Genomic DNA, 15,105 nt, shown 5'->3' on the forward strand with positions numbered 1-15,105 from the left:
TGTGTTTACAGGTTATGTTGTGAGGGGCAGCATGTAGATGAGAAATAGGAGGGGGCCAAGAATCAATCCTTGGGAGAAGCCAGAAATAACAGCACCGAAGCAAGTAGAGAAGCCATTGACGACAATTCTCTGGCTACAATTAGATAAATGAGAATGGAACTAGGTGCAATTGCACCCAGCTGGACAACAGAGGAGAAGCTTGGGAGAAGGATGGTGTGATCAACTCTGACAAAGGCTGCAGCAGGCCGGGAAGGATGAGGCAGATTCATAAGATTCTCATTTTTGTGGTTTTGTGATGCCAAGGGCTGGCTGGAAATTTCATCACATGACCGGCCAGCTCCAAGTGCCTCTCTTCGTCAAATAGCACTTCTCCCATAAAACTGTCCAAAGAGAAAAAAAATATATTTTTAACGATTGTATGGTTTTTGTTGCCCCCTGGGTGTTGCTCACAACTGTGCCTAGGAGATTCATGTTTAATTCCTGGTGACTTCAGAACAATCCTGAAGCAGTGGCGATGCCATCAGTTTCCAGGACGCAGGGACAGTTCCATTGTTGAGTGCTGTTGCTGGAGGGAGATCATGCACCTGCAGTTAGCTGTGTTTCTCTAGAGTGAAATCATACAGCACAGAAGGATATTATTTGGCTCATTGTGTCTGTACTGGTAAAGTCTCACTGCTTGGCCGCCTGAGGCTTTGGAATAGAAAATTCACAAACCTCATGAATATAACTGAAACCTTCAGTTGACTCCCATTTGCATAATGGAACAAACAAATGCTATAGTTTGGTACAACCTGTTTATTACATTTTAAGAATTCCTATTAAACTGAAACATGTTGTGAATTAAATGAAACACCAGCCAAGTTTGACTATCAATAGAGGAGCTAAAATTCACTGCTAAATGAATTCCTTCCATTATATTACCTGCTGCCTATAACAAAAACAATTTGAATATTTCTTATTCCTCTGTCCTTGCAATAGTTAGGCCCAAAGAATGTTTCATTCCTGACAAGGATGTCCATGACAAATACAGTCTAGCATAGGCTGAAAGGGCATCACTTACTGAGGGAAAGGGGAGTCTTCGAGGAGAAGAAGGGAGAATAGATTGCCTTTTAAGAAATCTCATTATTTATATAATGCTCAAGTACTGTTTGATTTTATTTTTAAATCAAATCGTTAACCATTGCTGTGCGACGATGACAAGTTCTACGGCACTGGTAGCTCATGGTCACTCCAGCAGTCAGTCCTTGGTTGGTTCCGTTGGTTCCTCAGAAGCCTTTTCTCTTCAGTCCTGCAAATCTTCCTCCTCATCAGCTTCATCCTGAAAGGGGGGAAGACAACACAATCAAATTCAATGGCTTGTTCACTACGTGAACTCTGTTAAATTGTACTGAAAGCAAATGTAATCTCATTAATCTCTTCTCTACTGCTGTATTATGCTGGGTCCTGTTCAAAGGCTGTGAGTGTGATTCATTGTGTTTAGAATTTGAGACAACTCTCTTAGGAGTTTGCTGTGTGCAAATTGGCTGCCATGTTTCCTACATTACAAAACTGGCTCCAGTTCAAAAGTGACTGTAAAGTTATTTGGGATTTCTGGTGGCAGTGAAAGGAAATACATAAATATCAATCTATCTTTATCCCTTTTATTGCATGGGGAAAGTGAACAGCCATGTTAACTGGAAACGCTTGATATATGTTTCATGCTTGGCTACAGGTGAGTTGCAACCAGTATAAACTCAATATAGTTCCAGATTCCTTGCACTATTTCACTAAATCAGGTTTAGGCATCATGGCCTCCAAGTACCATAGCATAGAATAAGAGCAAAATACTGTGGGTGCCAGAAATGTAAAATAGAACAGTAAGTGTTGGAAATACTTGGCGGGTCCGACAGCATCTGTGGAGAGAGAAGCAGAGTTAACATTTCAAGTCGAATATGACTCATAACGTTAACTCTGTTTCTCTCTCCACAGATGCTAGTCAGACCTGCCGAGTATTTCCAACACTTTCTGTTTTTATGCCATAATATAGCTTTGTGTTGCTGTGAAGCTAAATGTTGATGCAAAGGGATGTGTATATCTGAGGTTTAAAGTCTGAGAGGTGGTCTACTTTATAAATTTGCCATTGAATATATATCAATATGGCAGTGACATTGAGGACACTGATGTGCTAAGGATACATAGGGAGACATTCAAGTTCTGGAAGAGAATACATCTCTTTGCCTCGGTGCCCAGAAGAAGTATCACCAGCAATGTTTCCCTGAAATCTCTCTGAATGGTGTCACTGAGCAACTTTCAGGTGATGAGAACCATAAATGCACTGGGAAGTGGGCACTGAAAGACTATTGGTTCATGAGCCAAAAACCTGTCAAAAAGGTCAAATCAAATAATAGGCCTAAGATTTTAAACTATTCACAGCGTATTCACAGAGGTTCTATTGGAATAGAAACGATTGAAGACGGTTTGCCAGAATATATGTTGGGGACTCTAAGCTTGACTGGTCCAATTAAATATCACATATGATCCTTCCAGTCAAACAGAAGAATTAATGAGTGGAAGGAGGAGATGGTGAAAGCACTGATTAGAATTAGGCATTAAAAACCAGTTTAAGGAGCTGGGTTCTGATTCACCCTCCAACCGCCCCCCCAACTCCCCCACCCCGCCCCACTGAGAGTTGGTTCTGATTTCCCCACTATCTCACCGTAAGTTGGGTCTGATTCCCTCACCCTCTCACCGTGAGTTGGGTCTGATTCCCTCACCCTCTCACCGTGAGTTGGGTCTGATTCCCTCACCCTCTCACCGTGAGTTGGGTCTGATTCCCTCACCCTCTCACCGTGAGTTGGGGTCTGATTTCCTCACCCTCTCACCGTGAGTTGGGTCTGATTCCCTCACCCTCTCACCGTGAGTTGGGGTCTGATTTCCTCACCCTCTCACTGTGAGTTGGGTCCGATTCCCTCACCCTCTCACCGTGAGTTGGGTCTGATTTCCCCACCCTCTCACCACGAGTTGGGTCTGATTCCCTCACCCTCTCACCGTGAGTTGGGTCTGATTTCCCCACCCTCTCACCATGAGTTGGTTCTGATTCCCTCACCCTCTCACCGTGAATTGGGTCTGATTCCCTCACCCTCTCACCGTGAGTTGGGTCTGATTTCCTCACCCTCTCACCGTGAGTTGGTTCTGATTCCCTCACCCTCTCACCGTGGGTTGGGTCTGATTCCCTCACCCTCTCACCGTGAGTTGGGTCTGATTCCCTCACCCTCTCACCGTGAGTTGGGTCTGATTCCCTCACCCTCTCACTGTGAGTTGGGTCTGATTCCCTCACCCTCTCACCGTGAGTTGGGTCTGATTCCCTCACCCTCTCACCACGAGTTGGTTCTGATTCCCTCACCCTCTCACCATGAGTTGCTTCTGATTCCCTCACCCTCTCACCGTGAATTGGGTCTGATTCCCTCACCCTCTCACCGTGAGTTGGGTCTGATTCCCCCACCCTCTCACCGTGAATTGTGTCTGATTCCCTCACCCTCTCACCGTGAGTTGGGTCTGATTCCCTCACCCTCTCACTGTGAGTTGGGTCTGATTTCCTCACCCTCTCACCGTGAGTTGGTTCTGATTCCCTCACCCTCTCACCATGAGTTGCTTCTGATTCCCTCACCCTCTCACTGTGAGTTGGGTCTGATTTCCCCACTCTCTCACCGTGAGTTGGGTTCTGATTCCCTCAATCTCTCACTATGAGTTGGTTCTGATTCCCTCACCCTCTCACCGTGAGCTGGTTCTGATTCCCTCACCCTCTCACAGTGAGTTGGTTCTGATTCCCTCACCCTCTCACCGTGAGTTGGTTCTGATTCCCTCACCCTCTCACCATTAAATTGGGTTCTGATTTCCTCACCCTCTCACCATTAAGTTGGGTTCTGATTTCCTCACCCTCTCACCATTAAGTTGGGTTCTGATTTCCTCTTGCCCCTCCACTCCCCACCATCCACCCCATCGCCGAGCATCGGGTTCTGATTCACTGAACAATGAAACATCATAAATGAATGATAGGTGAGATGTGCTGTCATGTGATTTCCATCAATCAATTACAGTGCATATGCAAAACAACAAATCAGAGAAACATTTATTAACACCACTGTATGTGTAAACGTTAGTGATACTGGCTCTGTTGATTCTCGAATAAGGCATTTTAAGTGTCATTGTGAAACATGGCCAGTTTCAGTTGCAGCCTGCAATCATTGATAGTTTCAGTGCTTGAAGTTACTATAAGTTTGTCAAACCTTAAAAAAAGCCCCAGCAGACTTGGCTGCCAGTACATGAGCTGAATCGAAGCAGAGGTAGTTTTGACCAATTTACTAAATGAAACTGTTTTCCTTATTCACAGCTGTAGATGAGATTGTGTATTGGCAAATTGATTAGCAAAATGTTTTAAATTATATTTCTCACCTGTTGGTCGTATTCACTCTCCGTGTCTGCTGTTTGGGCTGTGTCAGAGGCACTGATGTTGCATTCATTTGAGTATGTCATGCGGTAACTGTGGAAATATGGAAGATATTCGTAGTTATTATTAGTCATAGATAGCCTAGGGGTTTGAGAGTTCAAATCCCACCCTTATGAAGATGAACTCTGAAATCTGGCAGTTTCAGGACTGGCCCCAGTAAATGACCATAGAGGAATGGGGGCCTGTCACTCCTTATTGGTTTGGCTGACATGTAACCCCAATCTCACAACATGTGGTTGATGTTAAATACTCTGGGCAACTAGGGATGGGCAATAAAATCTTTCTTGTCAGTGTTGCCCACATCCCAAGATCAAACTAATTTTAAAGGTATCATATTGGGGTTCTCCTCTTCTCTCCTCAGACACTGACCCATACTGAGCTACAGTCCCATGCTTGATGCCTCACCAAATTACAATTCTTCACGTGTCTGTGTGTGGGCAGGCGAGCGTCACAACTGATGCTGATCTTATCATTACACAAATGTCCATGCTGCACTTCCTAATGGAGGAGGTTTGATGGCAATCAGGAGTATTGGCTGAATTTTTTTTCTCCTTAGCTCAGAGCCATTGCAGGTTCTTTATTACATGGGGTGATTACCTGCCAGGCATATCAGTCGTCCTGCACGTGCGCACCCGTACGGGAGCCAAGCCCAAAGACCTCTCCATCAGAACCGTGCACCTCCTTTGTGATTGTGCAGGTTCCTCCTTGGTGCTGGCGGCAGGTTTATTTTGCCTGGAGAAGATCAGTAACTCGAGGAATATGAGGGAACGGTGGGGGAGTAGATCAGGAACTCAAGGGAGAAGGGTCTGAAATGCAGTGGCTGCCCAGGGTTGGGGGGTGGGATTGGAAAAATAGGAAGAACGGGGAGAGGCAATATAAACTAAACGGTACAATTTTAAAAGGGGTTGTAGGAACGGAGAGACCTGTGGGAGTATGCAAACAAGTCTCTGTAGGTGGCAGGACAAGTAGAAATGGTTGTTAAAAGTCTTACAGGGCCCTGGGCTTTATTAATAAAAGCATAGGGTACAAAAGCAAAGAAGTTATGCTAAATCTTTATAGACAGTGGTTAGCTTTCAACTGGGGTATTGTGGTCAATAACAGGCACCAGACCTCATGAGGGATGTCAAGGCCTTAAAGAAGGTGCAGAGGAAATCCACTAGAATGGTATCAAAGTTGAAAGACTTCAGGGGAGTCTAGAGCAACTGGTGATGTTCTGCTTAAAATTGCGAGTTTTGTGTGTTCCTGCCAACATGCATAACATATAATGTGTTATTTGTCAGACGATTCCAATGTTCTCATGGTCAGCCTCCCATCTTCCACCCTCAGTGAATTTAAGTCCATCTTAAACCCTGCTGCATGTATCCTAACTCGCAGCAAGTCCCATTCACCAATCTCCGTGTGCAACTTGACCTACACTGGCTCCTGGTCAAGCAAAACGCCAACTTTTAAAGTTTTCTTCCTCATATTTCCCTCACTCCTTCCAAGTGAACTCGGGAGTGTGAGTGTGTGTGTTCACTGAACTCGGGAGTGTGAGTGTGTGTGTTCACTGAACTCGGGAGTGTGAGTGCCGTGTGTTCACTGAACTCGGGAGTGTGAGTGATGTGTGTTCACTGAACTCGGGAGTGTGAGTGTGTGTGTTCACTGAACTCGGGAGTGTGAGTGCCGTGTGTTCACTGAACTCGGGAGTGTGAGTGATGTGTGTTCACTGAACTCGGGAGTGTGAGTGCCGTGTGTTCACTGAACTCGGGAGTGTGAGTGATGTGTGTTCACTGAACTCGGGAGTGTGAGCGCTGTGTGTTCACTGAACTGGGGAGTGTGAGCGCTGTGTGTTCACTGAACTCGGGAGTGTGAGTGCCGTGTGTTCACTGAACTGGGGAGTGTGAGTGTGTCTGTTCACTGAACTCGGGAGTGTGAGTGTGTCTGTTCACTCAACTCGGGAGTGTGAGTGTGTCTGTTCACTGAACTCGGGAGTGTGAGTGCTGTGTGTTCACTGAACTCGGGAGTGTGAGTGCTGTCTGTTCACTGAACTGGGGAGTGTGAGTGCCGTGTGTTCACTGAACCCGGGAGTGTGAGTGCCGTGTGTTCACTGAACCCGGGAGTGTGAGTGCCGTGTGTTCACTGAACTCGGGAGTGTGAGTGCCGTGTGTTCACTGAACTCGGGAGTGTGAGTGCCGTGTGTTCACTGAACTCGGGAGTGTGAGTGCCGTGTGTTCACTGAACTCGGGAGTGTGAGTGCCGTGTGTTCACTGAACTCGGGAGTGTGAGTGTGTGTGTTCACTGAACTGGGGAGTGTGAGTGCCGTGTGTTCACTGAACTCGGGAGTGTGAGTGTTCACTGAACTCAGGAGTGTGAGTGTTCACTGAACTCAGGAGTGTGAGTGTGTGTGTTCACTGAACTCGGGAGTGTGAGTGCGTGTGTTCACTGAACTCAGGAGTGTGAGTGTGTCTGTTCACTGAACTCGGGATTGTGTGAGTGTTCACTGAACTCAGGAGTGTGAGTGTGTGTGTTCACTGAACTCGGGAGTGTGAGTGCGTGTGTTCACTGAACTCAGGAGTGTGAGTGTGTCTGTTCACTGAACTCGGGAGTGTGAGTGTGTCTGTTCTCTGAACTCGGGAGTGTGAGCGCTGTGTGTTCACTGAACCCGGGAGTGTGAGTGTGTCTGTTCACTGAACTCGGGAGTGTGAGTGTGTCTGTTCACTGAACTGGGGAGTGTGAGTGTGTCTGTTCACTGAACTGGGGAGTGTGAGTGTGTCTGTTCACTGAACTCGGGAGTGTGAGTGCCGTCTGTTCACTGAACTCGGGAGTGTGAGTGCCGTGTGTTCACTGAACTCGGGAGTGAGTGTGTGTGTTCACTGAACTGGGGAGTGTGAGTGCCGTGTGTTCACTGAACTCGGGAGTGTGAGTGTGTCTGTTCATTGAACTCGGGAGTGTGAGTGTGTGTGTTCACTGAACTGGGGAGTGTGAGTGCCGTGTGTTCACTGAACTCGGGAGTGTGAGTGTGTCTGTTCACTGAACTCGGGAGTGTGAGTGTGTCTGTTCACTGAACTCGGGAGTGTGAGTGCTGTGTGTTCACTGAACTCGGGAGTGTGAGTGCTGTCTGTTCACTGAACTGGGGAGTGTGAGTGCCGTGTGTTCACTGAACTCAGGAGTGTGAGTGTGTCTGTTCACTGAACTCGGGAGTGTGAGTGTGTCTGTTCACTGAACTCGGGAGTGTGAGCGCTGTGTGTTCACTGAACCCGGGAGTGTGAGTGTGTCTGTTCACTGAACTGGGGAGTGTGAGTGTGTCTGTTCACTCAACTCGGGAGTGTGAGTGTGTCTGTTCACTGAACTCGGGAGTGTGAGTGTGTCTGTTCACTGAACTCGGGAGTGTGAGTGCTGTCTGTTCACTGAACTCGGGAGTGTGAGTGTGTCTGTTCACTGAACTCGGGAGTGTGAGTGCTGTCTGTTCACTGAACTGGGGAGTGTGAGTGCCGTGTGTTCACTGAACTCGGGAGTGTGAGTGTGTCTGTTCATTGAACTCGGGAGTGTGAGTGTGTGTGTTCACTGAACTGGGGAGTGTGAGTGCCGTGTGTTCACTGAACTCGGGAGTGTGAGTGTGTCTGTTCACTGAACTCGGGAGTGTGAGTGCCGTGTGTTCACTGAACTCGGGAGTGTGAGTGTGTCTGTTCACTGAACTCGGGAGTGTGAGTGTGTCTGTTCACTGAACTGGGGAGTGTGAGTGTGTCTGTTCACTGAACTCGGGAGTGTGAGTGTGTCTGTTCACTGAACTGGGGAGTGTGAGTGTGTCTGTTCACTGAACTCGGGAGTGTGAGTGTGTCTGTTCACTGAACTGGGGAGTGTGAGTGCTGTGTATTCACTGAACTGGGGAGTGTGAGTTCTGTGTATTCACTGAACTCGGGAGTGTGAGTGCCGTGTATTCACTGAACTCGGGAGTGTGAGTGCCGTGTGTTCACTGAACTCGGGAGTGAGAGTGCTGTGAGTGCCCCTTAGCCGGAGTGTGAGCCCTGTCTGTACTTTGAAAGTGGTAGTGCTAGTACTGTAAGCTTTGCAGCCTGTCTGAAATGACTGGATCAAATTACAAATTGTAGACAAACTGTTCGGTGTGCCTTGTCCTCCAAGGGGACCCATCAAAATCTAGTCCAAACTACTTGTGGTGAAAATATACATAAATAAACAAATATAATAACAAACATAACCATTCAGCCCTTCTTTCCAACTGTTATCTTGGCTCCATCAGCTAAGTCAGAATTGTAATTTGAGTTCACGGTAAGCTCACCCATCAATGAATTCAACCATCAGGTTAGCTTCTTCTAGTGCCTGCATGTCCTGTAAGAGATGGAATTCACAATGAACATGCTGCAGTTAATATTTGACGTTACGTTGGACTAGCTTTTTAATCTGGTTGTATTCCTGAGAAAAGTATTATAGTCCAGTTATCATTGGGGGCTTCTGCTGATGCTCAGTGGTGGAGTGTAGTGTGAGAGTCTGCCAAAGTTATCTCCAGTCCTCCATCATTTGTCAGAAATACTAGTTTTCTTTTTCCCGTTTTGTTTTGCTGTCATGTTATACCCATGCTGTGACTGTTTTCGATTTACTTGTTTGAGTTCCTAATGACTGTCTCTATCCGGGTTAGATTTTGCTGCATGGCTTTCACAGGTAATGGGAAGTGACTATTATTTTGCTGCAACAATTTTCCAATTAATGGACACAATGGCAACCCTGCATCATGATGGGAAAACTTCTCCCATGGAATATATATAAAAGCATTCCCTTTCCAGCAACTGATATTCTTCTCTAAGTTGTGCTAGTTCACCATGATAAAACTGATAATAATGCCAAGATTCCCTCAACCAAAGACAGGCACACAGGGCTGACCAGAAACTGACATTTCAAAAAGAATTGTTATTCTAAGAATGATTGTTCCTCAACTGGTTTGTGATAACAGCTCATGTTACTAAATAAATGAAGAAACATCTGTCAATCTCCTCTTCCCTTTAAGCACAGTTCAGAGTATCAGTGCATTGTAGAGACACAATGGGAGTCATTGTGACTTTGAGCAATTGTGTAAAATGGTCGATATTGGAACAGCCTCCCACTATATATAACTCCTTACTGGTTTCAAAAGAAATGAAAATGAGGAGAGATGCGTAATTGGCAGCTAATTCATTGTCAGCCAAAATCCAAATGACTTCCAATTACGTCTAGAGAGTTAGCAGCGGATACTGGGGTAATTCTGGGATTTGGAGCAGATCTGGTAATATGCCACATATGATGAGTCACACCAGTCTCAAGGAACAAAACCAGTAGGTAATTTCATTCGTTGTTACTCGTGGTGAGGGAATATAATCCTTGCCAAAAATAAGATTGGAAAGTGTCACATTAATGTGGATTTTGCAATGGGGTGGATGCAAGTATCTTGACGATTCCCATCCTCTGGAGGTCTTGTGGTGCAGTGGTAGTGTCCCTACCTCTAGGCCAAAAGCCTCTGTGTTCAAGCCCCACTTCAGGACTTGATAGCCATGGAAGGTGCATTTAGAACATGGCCAACCAGGCTGATTATCAGCCTATAAATCCTTCCAATATGCCTGATGGCAGGTGGCAAACAGTGGGAGAGTTTCCCCACAAGGCAAAGACAAACCACTGCAGTACTTTGCCAAGCATAATCATGGACTAATCCAGTGGAAGTCCATAATTGCCAATGCCCTCTTAGGGCATGGTACCTGAGGGAGGAGAAGGACCCATCCTCTGATTGAGTTATGACCAGACCACATTAAAATATATTCAGTTTATGCCTCTATGGATATTCTGTGCAATTACCTATTACATAACTTCTATTCTTTTACCTCTTCTTTGTCTCTTTCCTCCATGGCGGCTATGTCAGTGATAGACATGGCGTAGTGCTGTGTGTATATATTGTCATAACTGTGGAAATATGGAAAGATTCAGCAATTCTTCTGGTTCACACATGCCATTCCTTCTCCCTTCTCTTTGGAAAGTACTGACTGTGGCTGTGACACAGTTCCATGGGCACCACAAGGCCTCCTGCGCCTCATGCCACTGATTATTTGCAAGGTGTGAGCCAGGGTGAGGAGTGTCAACATGTTATTTGACCAAGGGCAAGGGGGTTTAACAGCCCAGCCTGAACCTGTCAACCACACATGTACTTTCTATCACTGGATAACAATCAGGAGTGAGATCCTTCCTGGCCAGAGGCCAAAACCAGCCCACCTGAGACCGGGTATCTTAGCACAAACCAGAGTGAGCCTGAGACCATCTCATGAAATGACTTTGTTCAAGCGTGCATTTTTTTCAAAACTTTGCTCCAAGTATTTCCTGAGGTGGTTTCTAAGATTATATGGCTATATAAAAAAGTTCCTCAAACAACATATACAAAATAATTAGGTAAACAAATTAAACTTAAGACAACTTCTCATCAATGCTTGCACTAAACTTGCAGACCAGGCAGTTACATGACATTATGAACTTTAACAGACATAAGTGTTAGGTGATGCACTTTGTCAGAAAAAAATTGAGACATAACCTATACCTTAAAAAACAGGAAACAGAACAGGGTAGAAAAGCAAAAGGATCTGGGAACACAAATGAACAAATCATTAAAAGTAGCATCACAGGTCAGCAATGTAATTAGAAATGCTAACAATACATTGGGATTTATGTCTGGCAGTACAGAATTCAAAAATAGTGAAGTTATCTTAAACTTGTGTAGGCTCTGATCAGGCCGCACTTGTGCGCAGTTCTGATTTTCATACAATAAACAGGACAGAGCCAATGGAGAAAGTGCAAAGTGGCCAGACTGATGTGTATCTTTCCATTATCAGGAGTCAGGAGCAAGGAAGCATTGGTGCACTGAAAGTTATTATAATGCACAACTGCTATCCAAGCTGAGGTCGATGACCCTGAAAGAAAACAGGAATCAAGGTTGGGGCTTTGCACTTGCTATGCGATCATACCATTCACAAGTCATTGTGGCAGTGCATTTATTAATTCAACAGTGATTTGAACTTGTGGTAAGCTTACCTGTTAATGGCATCAACTAATATGTTACCTTCATGTTGTGCTTGCATGTCCTACAAAAGAAATAATTCATTATTAACATTGTGCAATGTTAATATTTGGTGATACACTGGTTTGGCTAATCTTTTTTTAAATAATCTGGTTTTGGTCTTTATCGGAGTAATAGGGTTAGACATGGTTTAAACTGACCGCCTCATTTGCATGATTTCTGCATTGATGAGCTCTGCTGAGGGGGACTCGGATGAGGATTTTGATAGAGTGACCTACAAGAGAATGCTGATGGACGTAGATACCAAGATGGTTAGGGGATTGGCAAGCCTGCCTGATAATCTCCTGTCTGTCTAGGCATATGAAGGACTCTGGCTACAATGTGGCACAGGCCATCCATCGAGCAAAGCTTGGAGGCCATCCTTTCTGCAGTGGAAGTGGTAGCCAACTCTATGAGAGCGCTGGTAGACAGACCCATGATAGAGTATCTGATGGCCGCTTCCACTGCACCACAGCTTGAATCTTCCCATTAAGTCCTAAGTGCTGCAGTGGAAGCTCAGAACGGAGGACATGGGATTCATCGCTGCTGCATCGTGGCAGCAGATCTCAGTGCTCAACGGAGCGAGCAGGCTCTCACGGGGGTCCAGAAATCAGCAGATTACTAGGGTTGTTGAGGCGCCTTCAGTGGGAGTGACCACACAGAGGATGAACCTGTTCTCCTCTCTCTGGTCAACAGCATTTGTGATCCCAACATTATCACTCTGCCAGTGCCCTTGCTGTTGCCTCTCAGCCAGCCAGCCCAGACTGCTGCCACCCATACCAAGCTGATGTAGTCCAAAGCCTGGTCCTCAATGCTCAGAAACACTTGAGGGCATCCTGTAAGGCCATCTGCAGCCTTCCCCACTGAAAATCAGCTGCCTTTGACAAGCCAGGTAAAGGCACACCGAAGACAGGCACTAAGGGAATCCATATGGGTGAACAGTTCATTTTTATTTGCATAATTGGATGTGTTGTTGGATCAAGATGTTGTGGCAGGTTTTTTGTGGCAGATGGATAGAGGTGGGGAACTGGGGAACAACAATTTTGTTGGGATAAGATTTTAGAGGAACCGGAGTGTGAGTGGCCGCTCAAGCCCATCCCAAGGGAAGCCTCCCTTGCTCCTCCCCTTTCCCTTTCGCCTCCTTCTCTTCCTCCTCCCTAGGTACTAGCTGAAGGCTTGTTGGCACGAGATGTACCCTCATGAGAGCCAGGTTGTGAGGGACACGACAGAATGCTAGCAGTGCTGCAAAATTGCCCCTAATTTAGAGCTTTAAGAATGTAAACTACCAGCCTGGCTCCTTGCAGCTGGCAGGCAATCTGCTTCCCAAGACTCCCTTTCCCCAGAAACTTCCCCAGTTGTGGGAGTGCCGTCCCAGTGCCGTCTCCTCCTATTTCACAACTACCCTCCCTCCACCACCACCTCCTCCTCCATGGGGCTGGGAACATTCAACCCATGGTCTCAGAAGACTGACTGCCTGTTCTGCAATGTTACACATGGCTCCCAGACTCTCATTAAATGCCTGTTCTGTGGTGGGATGGCAGAAGGGAGTTAGAGTGTAGAGGAGGCAGCCCTTATTCCCAAGCAGCCTACCTCTAGACCTACTTTGAGCCGCGAAGATGGTGGGTAGGGCAGAATGTCGCAGGTTGAAGGCAGCAAAACGGGATCTGGGATAAAGCAGCGGGTGCGGAATATAGCAGTGAGAGTGGGAGCCGGGATAAAGCAGTAGGAGCGGAATAAAGCAGTGAGAGCGGAAGCTGGGATAAAGCAATGAGGGTGGAATAAAGCAGTGAGAGTGGGAGCTGGGATAAAACAGTGAGAGAGGAATAAATCAGCAAAAGTTTAGAGTCGGGATAAATCAGCGAGAATGGGAGCTGGGATAAAGCAGTTGTTATGTTCCTTCTATCAGGTCACTTTGCTCAGCGAGCATGGTTGCATGCCTATCTACTGGTGAGTGAGTTGGTAATCAAGATGATGCAGACGAAGAGACCCATGTAAGATGAAGCACATGCTGCTTATTAACATAAGTGACGGAGCACCAGCACAATTGTTTTCTCAAACCAAACCCTACTCTAAAACTACTCATCAACAATGTAGCCCGCCCTACACAGCAATTGGGTAATACAATTATGTGGTCAATCTGCTCACATTCTCTTAAAGGTATATTGCACCTCAGATTACCACAGCAGTGACAGCCGAATAAAGCAGCAAGAGTGGGAGCCGGGATAAAGCAGGGAGAGTGGAATAAAGCAGACACAGCGGGAGCTGGGATAAAGCGGCGAGACTGGAATAAAGCAGTGAGAGCGGGAGCCGGGATAAAGCAGTGAAAGCAGGAGCTGGGATAAAGCACGGAGAGCGGAATAAAGCAGTGAGAGCGGGAGCAGGGATAAATCAGCAGGAACTGGGGTAAAGCAGTGAAAGCGGGAACTGGGATAAAGCAGTGAAAATGGGAGCAGGGGAAAAGCAGTGAGAGCAGAGCTGGGGTAAATCAACAAGAGCCGGGATAAAGCAGCGAGAGCGAGAACCGGGGTAAATCAGATGAGCCGGGATAAAGGAGCGAAAGCAGGAGCCGGGATAAAGAAGTGAGAGTGGGGGCAGGGAAAAAATAGTGAGAACGGAGCTGGGGTAAATCAGCAAGAACCAGGAAAATCAGCAAGAGCTGGGATAAAGCAGTGAGAGTGGGAGCTGGGATAAAGCAGTGAGAGTGGGAGCTGGGATAAAGCAGTGAGAGTGGGAGCTGGGATAAAGCAGTGAGAGTGGGAGCTGGGATAAATCAGCGAGAGAGGGAGCTGGGATAAAGCAGTGAGAGTGGGAGCTGGGATAAAACAGCGAGAGCGGGAGCTGGGATAAATCAGCGAGAAAGGGAGCTGGGATAAAGCAATGAGAGTGGGAGCTGGGATAAAGCAGTGAGAGTGGGAGCTGGGATAAAGCAGTGAGAGTGGGAGCTGGGATAAAGCAGTGAGAGTGGGAGCTGGGATAAAGCAGTGAGAGTGGGAGCTGGGATAAAGCAGTGAGAGTGGGAGCTGGGATAAAGCAGTGAGAGTGGGAGCTGGGATAAATCAGCGAGAGAGGGAGCTGGGATAAATCAACAAGATTGGGAGCTGGAATAAAGCAGCGAGAGCGGGAGCTGGGATAAATCAGTGAGAGAGGGAGCTGGGATAAGTCAACAAGATTGGGAGCTGGAATAAAGCAGTGAGAGTGGGAGCTGGAATAAAGCAGCGAGAGCGGGAGCTGGGATAAAGCAGCAAGAGCAGGGGCCGGATAAATCAGTAAGAGTGAGAGCTGGGATAAAGCAATAAGAGCGGAATAGAGCAGTGAGAGTGGGAGCTGAGATAAATCAGCAAGAGCAGGAGCTGGGGTAAAGCAGCAAGAGTCGGAGCTGGGATAATACTGCGAGAGCGGGAGCTGGGATAAATCAACGAGTCGGAGCTTGGATAAATCAACGAGAGTCGGAGCTGGGATAAATCAGCGAGAGCGGGAGCTGGGATAAAGCAATAAGAGTGGAATAAAGCAGTGAGAGCGGGAGCTGGAATAAATCAGCGAAAGCAGGAGTTGGGAT

General features: G+C 46.6%; 1 protein-coding gene across 1 annotated transcript in view; it reads right to left on the bottom strand.

The window, feature by feature from the left end:
* Window positions 1-783: 783 nt before the first annotated feature.
* LOC144671374 (regulator of microtubule dynamics protein 3-like) overlaps window positions 784-15,105 on the bottom strand; it is a 57,504-nt gene continuing 43,182 nt past the window's right edge. The window contains exons 9-13 of the mRNA XM_078533247.1: window positions 11,525-11,574; window positions 10,330-10,408; window positions 8,763-8,812; window positions 4,432-4,519; window positions 784-1,318 (exon numbers count right to left, since the gene is read on the bottom strand). Of these exons, the coding sequence (XP_078389373.1) occupies window positions 1,283-1,318; window positions 4,432-4,519; window positions 8,763-8,812; window positions 10,330-10,408; window positions 11,525-11,574 (303 nt within the window). The 3' untranslated portion in view covers window positions 784-1,282. The remainder of the gene's footprint in view (window positions 1,319-4,431; window positions 4,520-8,762; window positions 8,813-10,329; window positions 10,409-11,524; window positions 11,575-15,105) is intronic.

This window comes from Cetorhinus maximus, chromosome 32 (genome assembly GCF_964194155.1).
Source record: "Cetorhinus maximus chromosome 32, sCetMax3.hap1.1, whole genome shotgun sequence".
Lineage (NCBI taxonomy): Eukaryota > Metazoa > Chordata > Chondrichthyes > Lamniformes > Cetorhinidae > Cetorhinus > Cetorhinus maximus.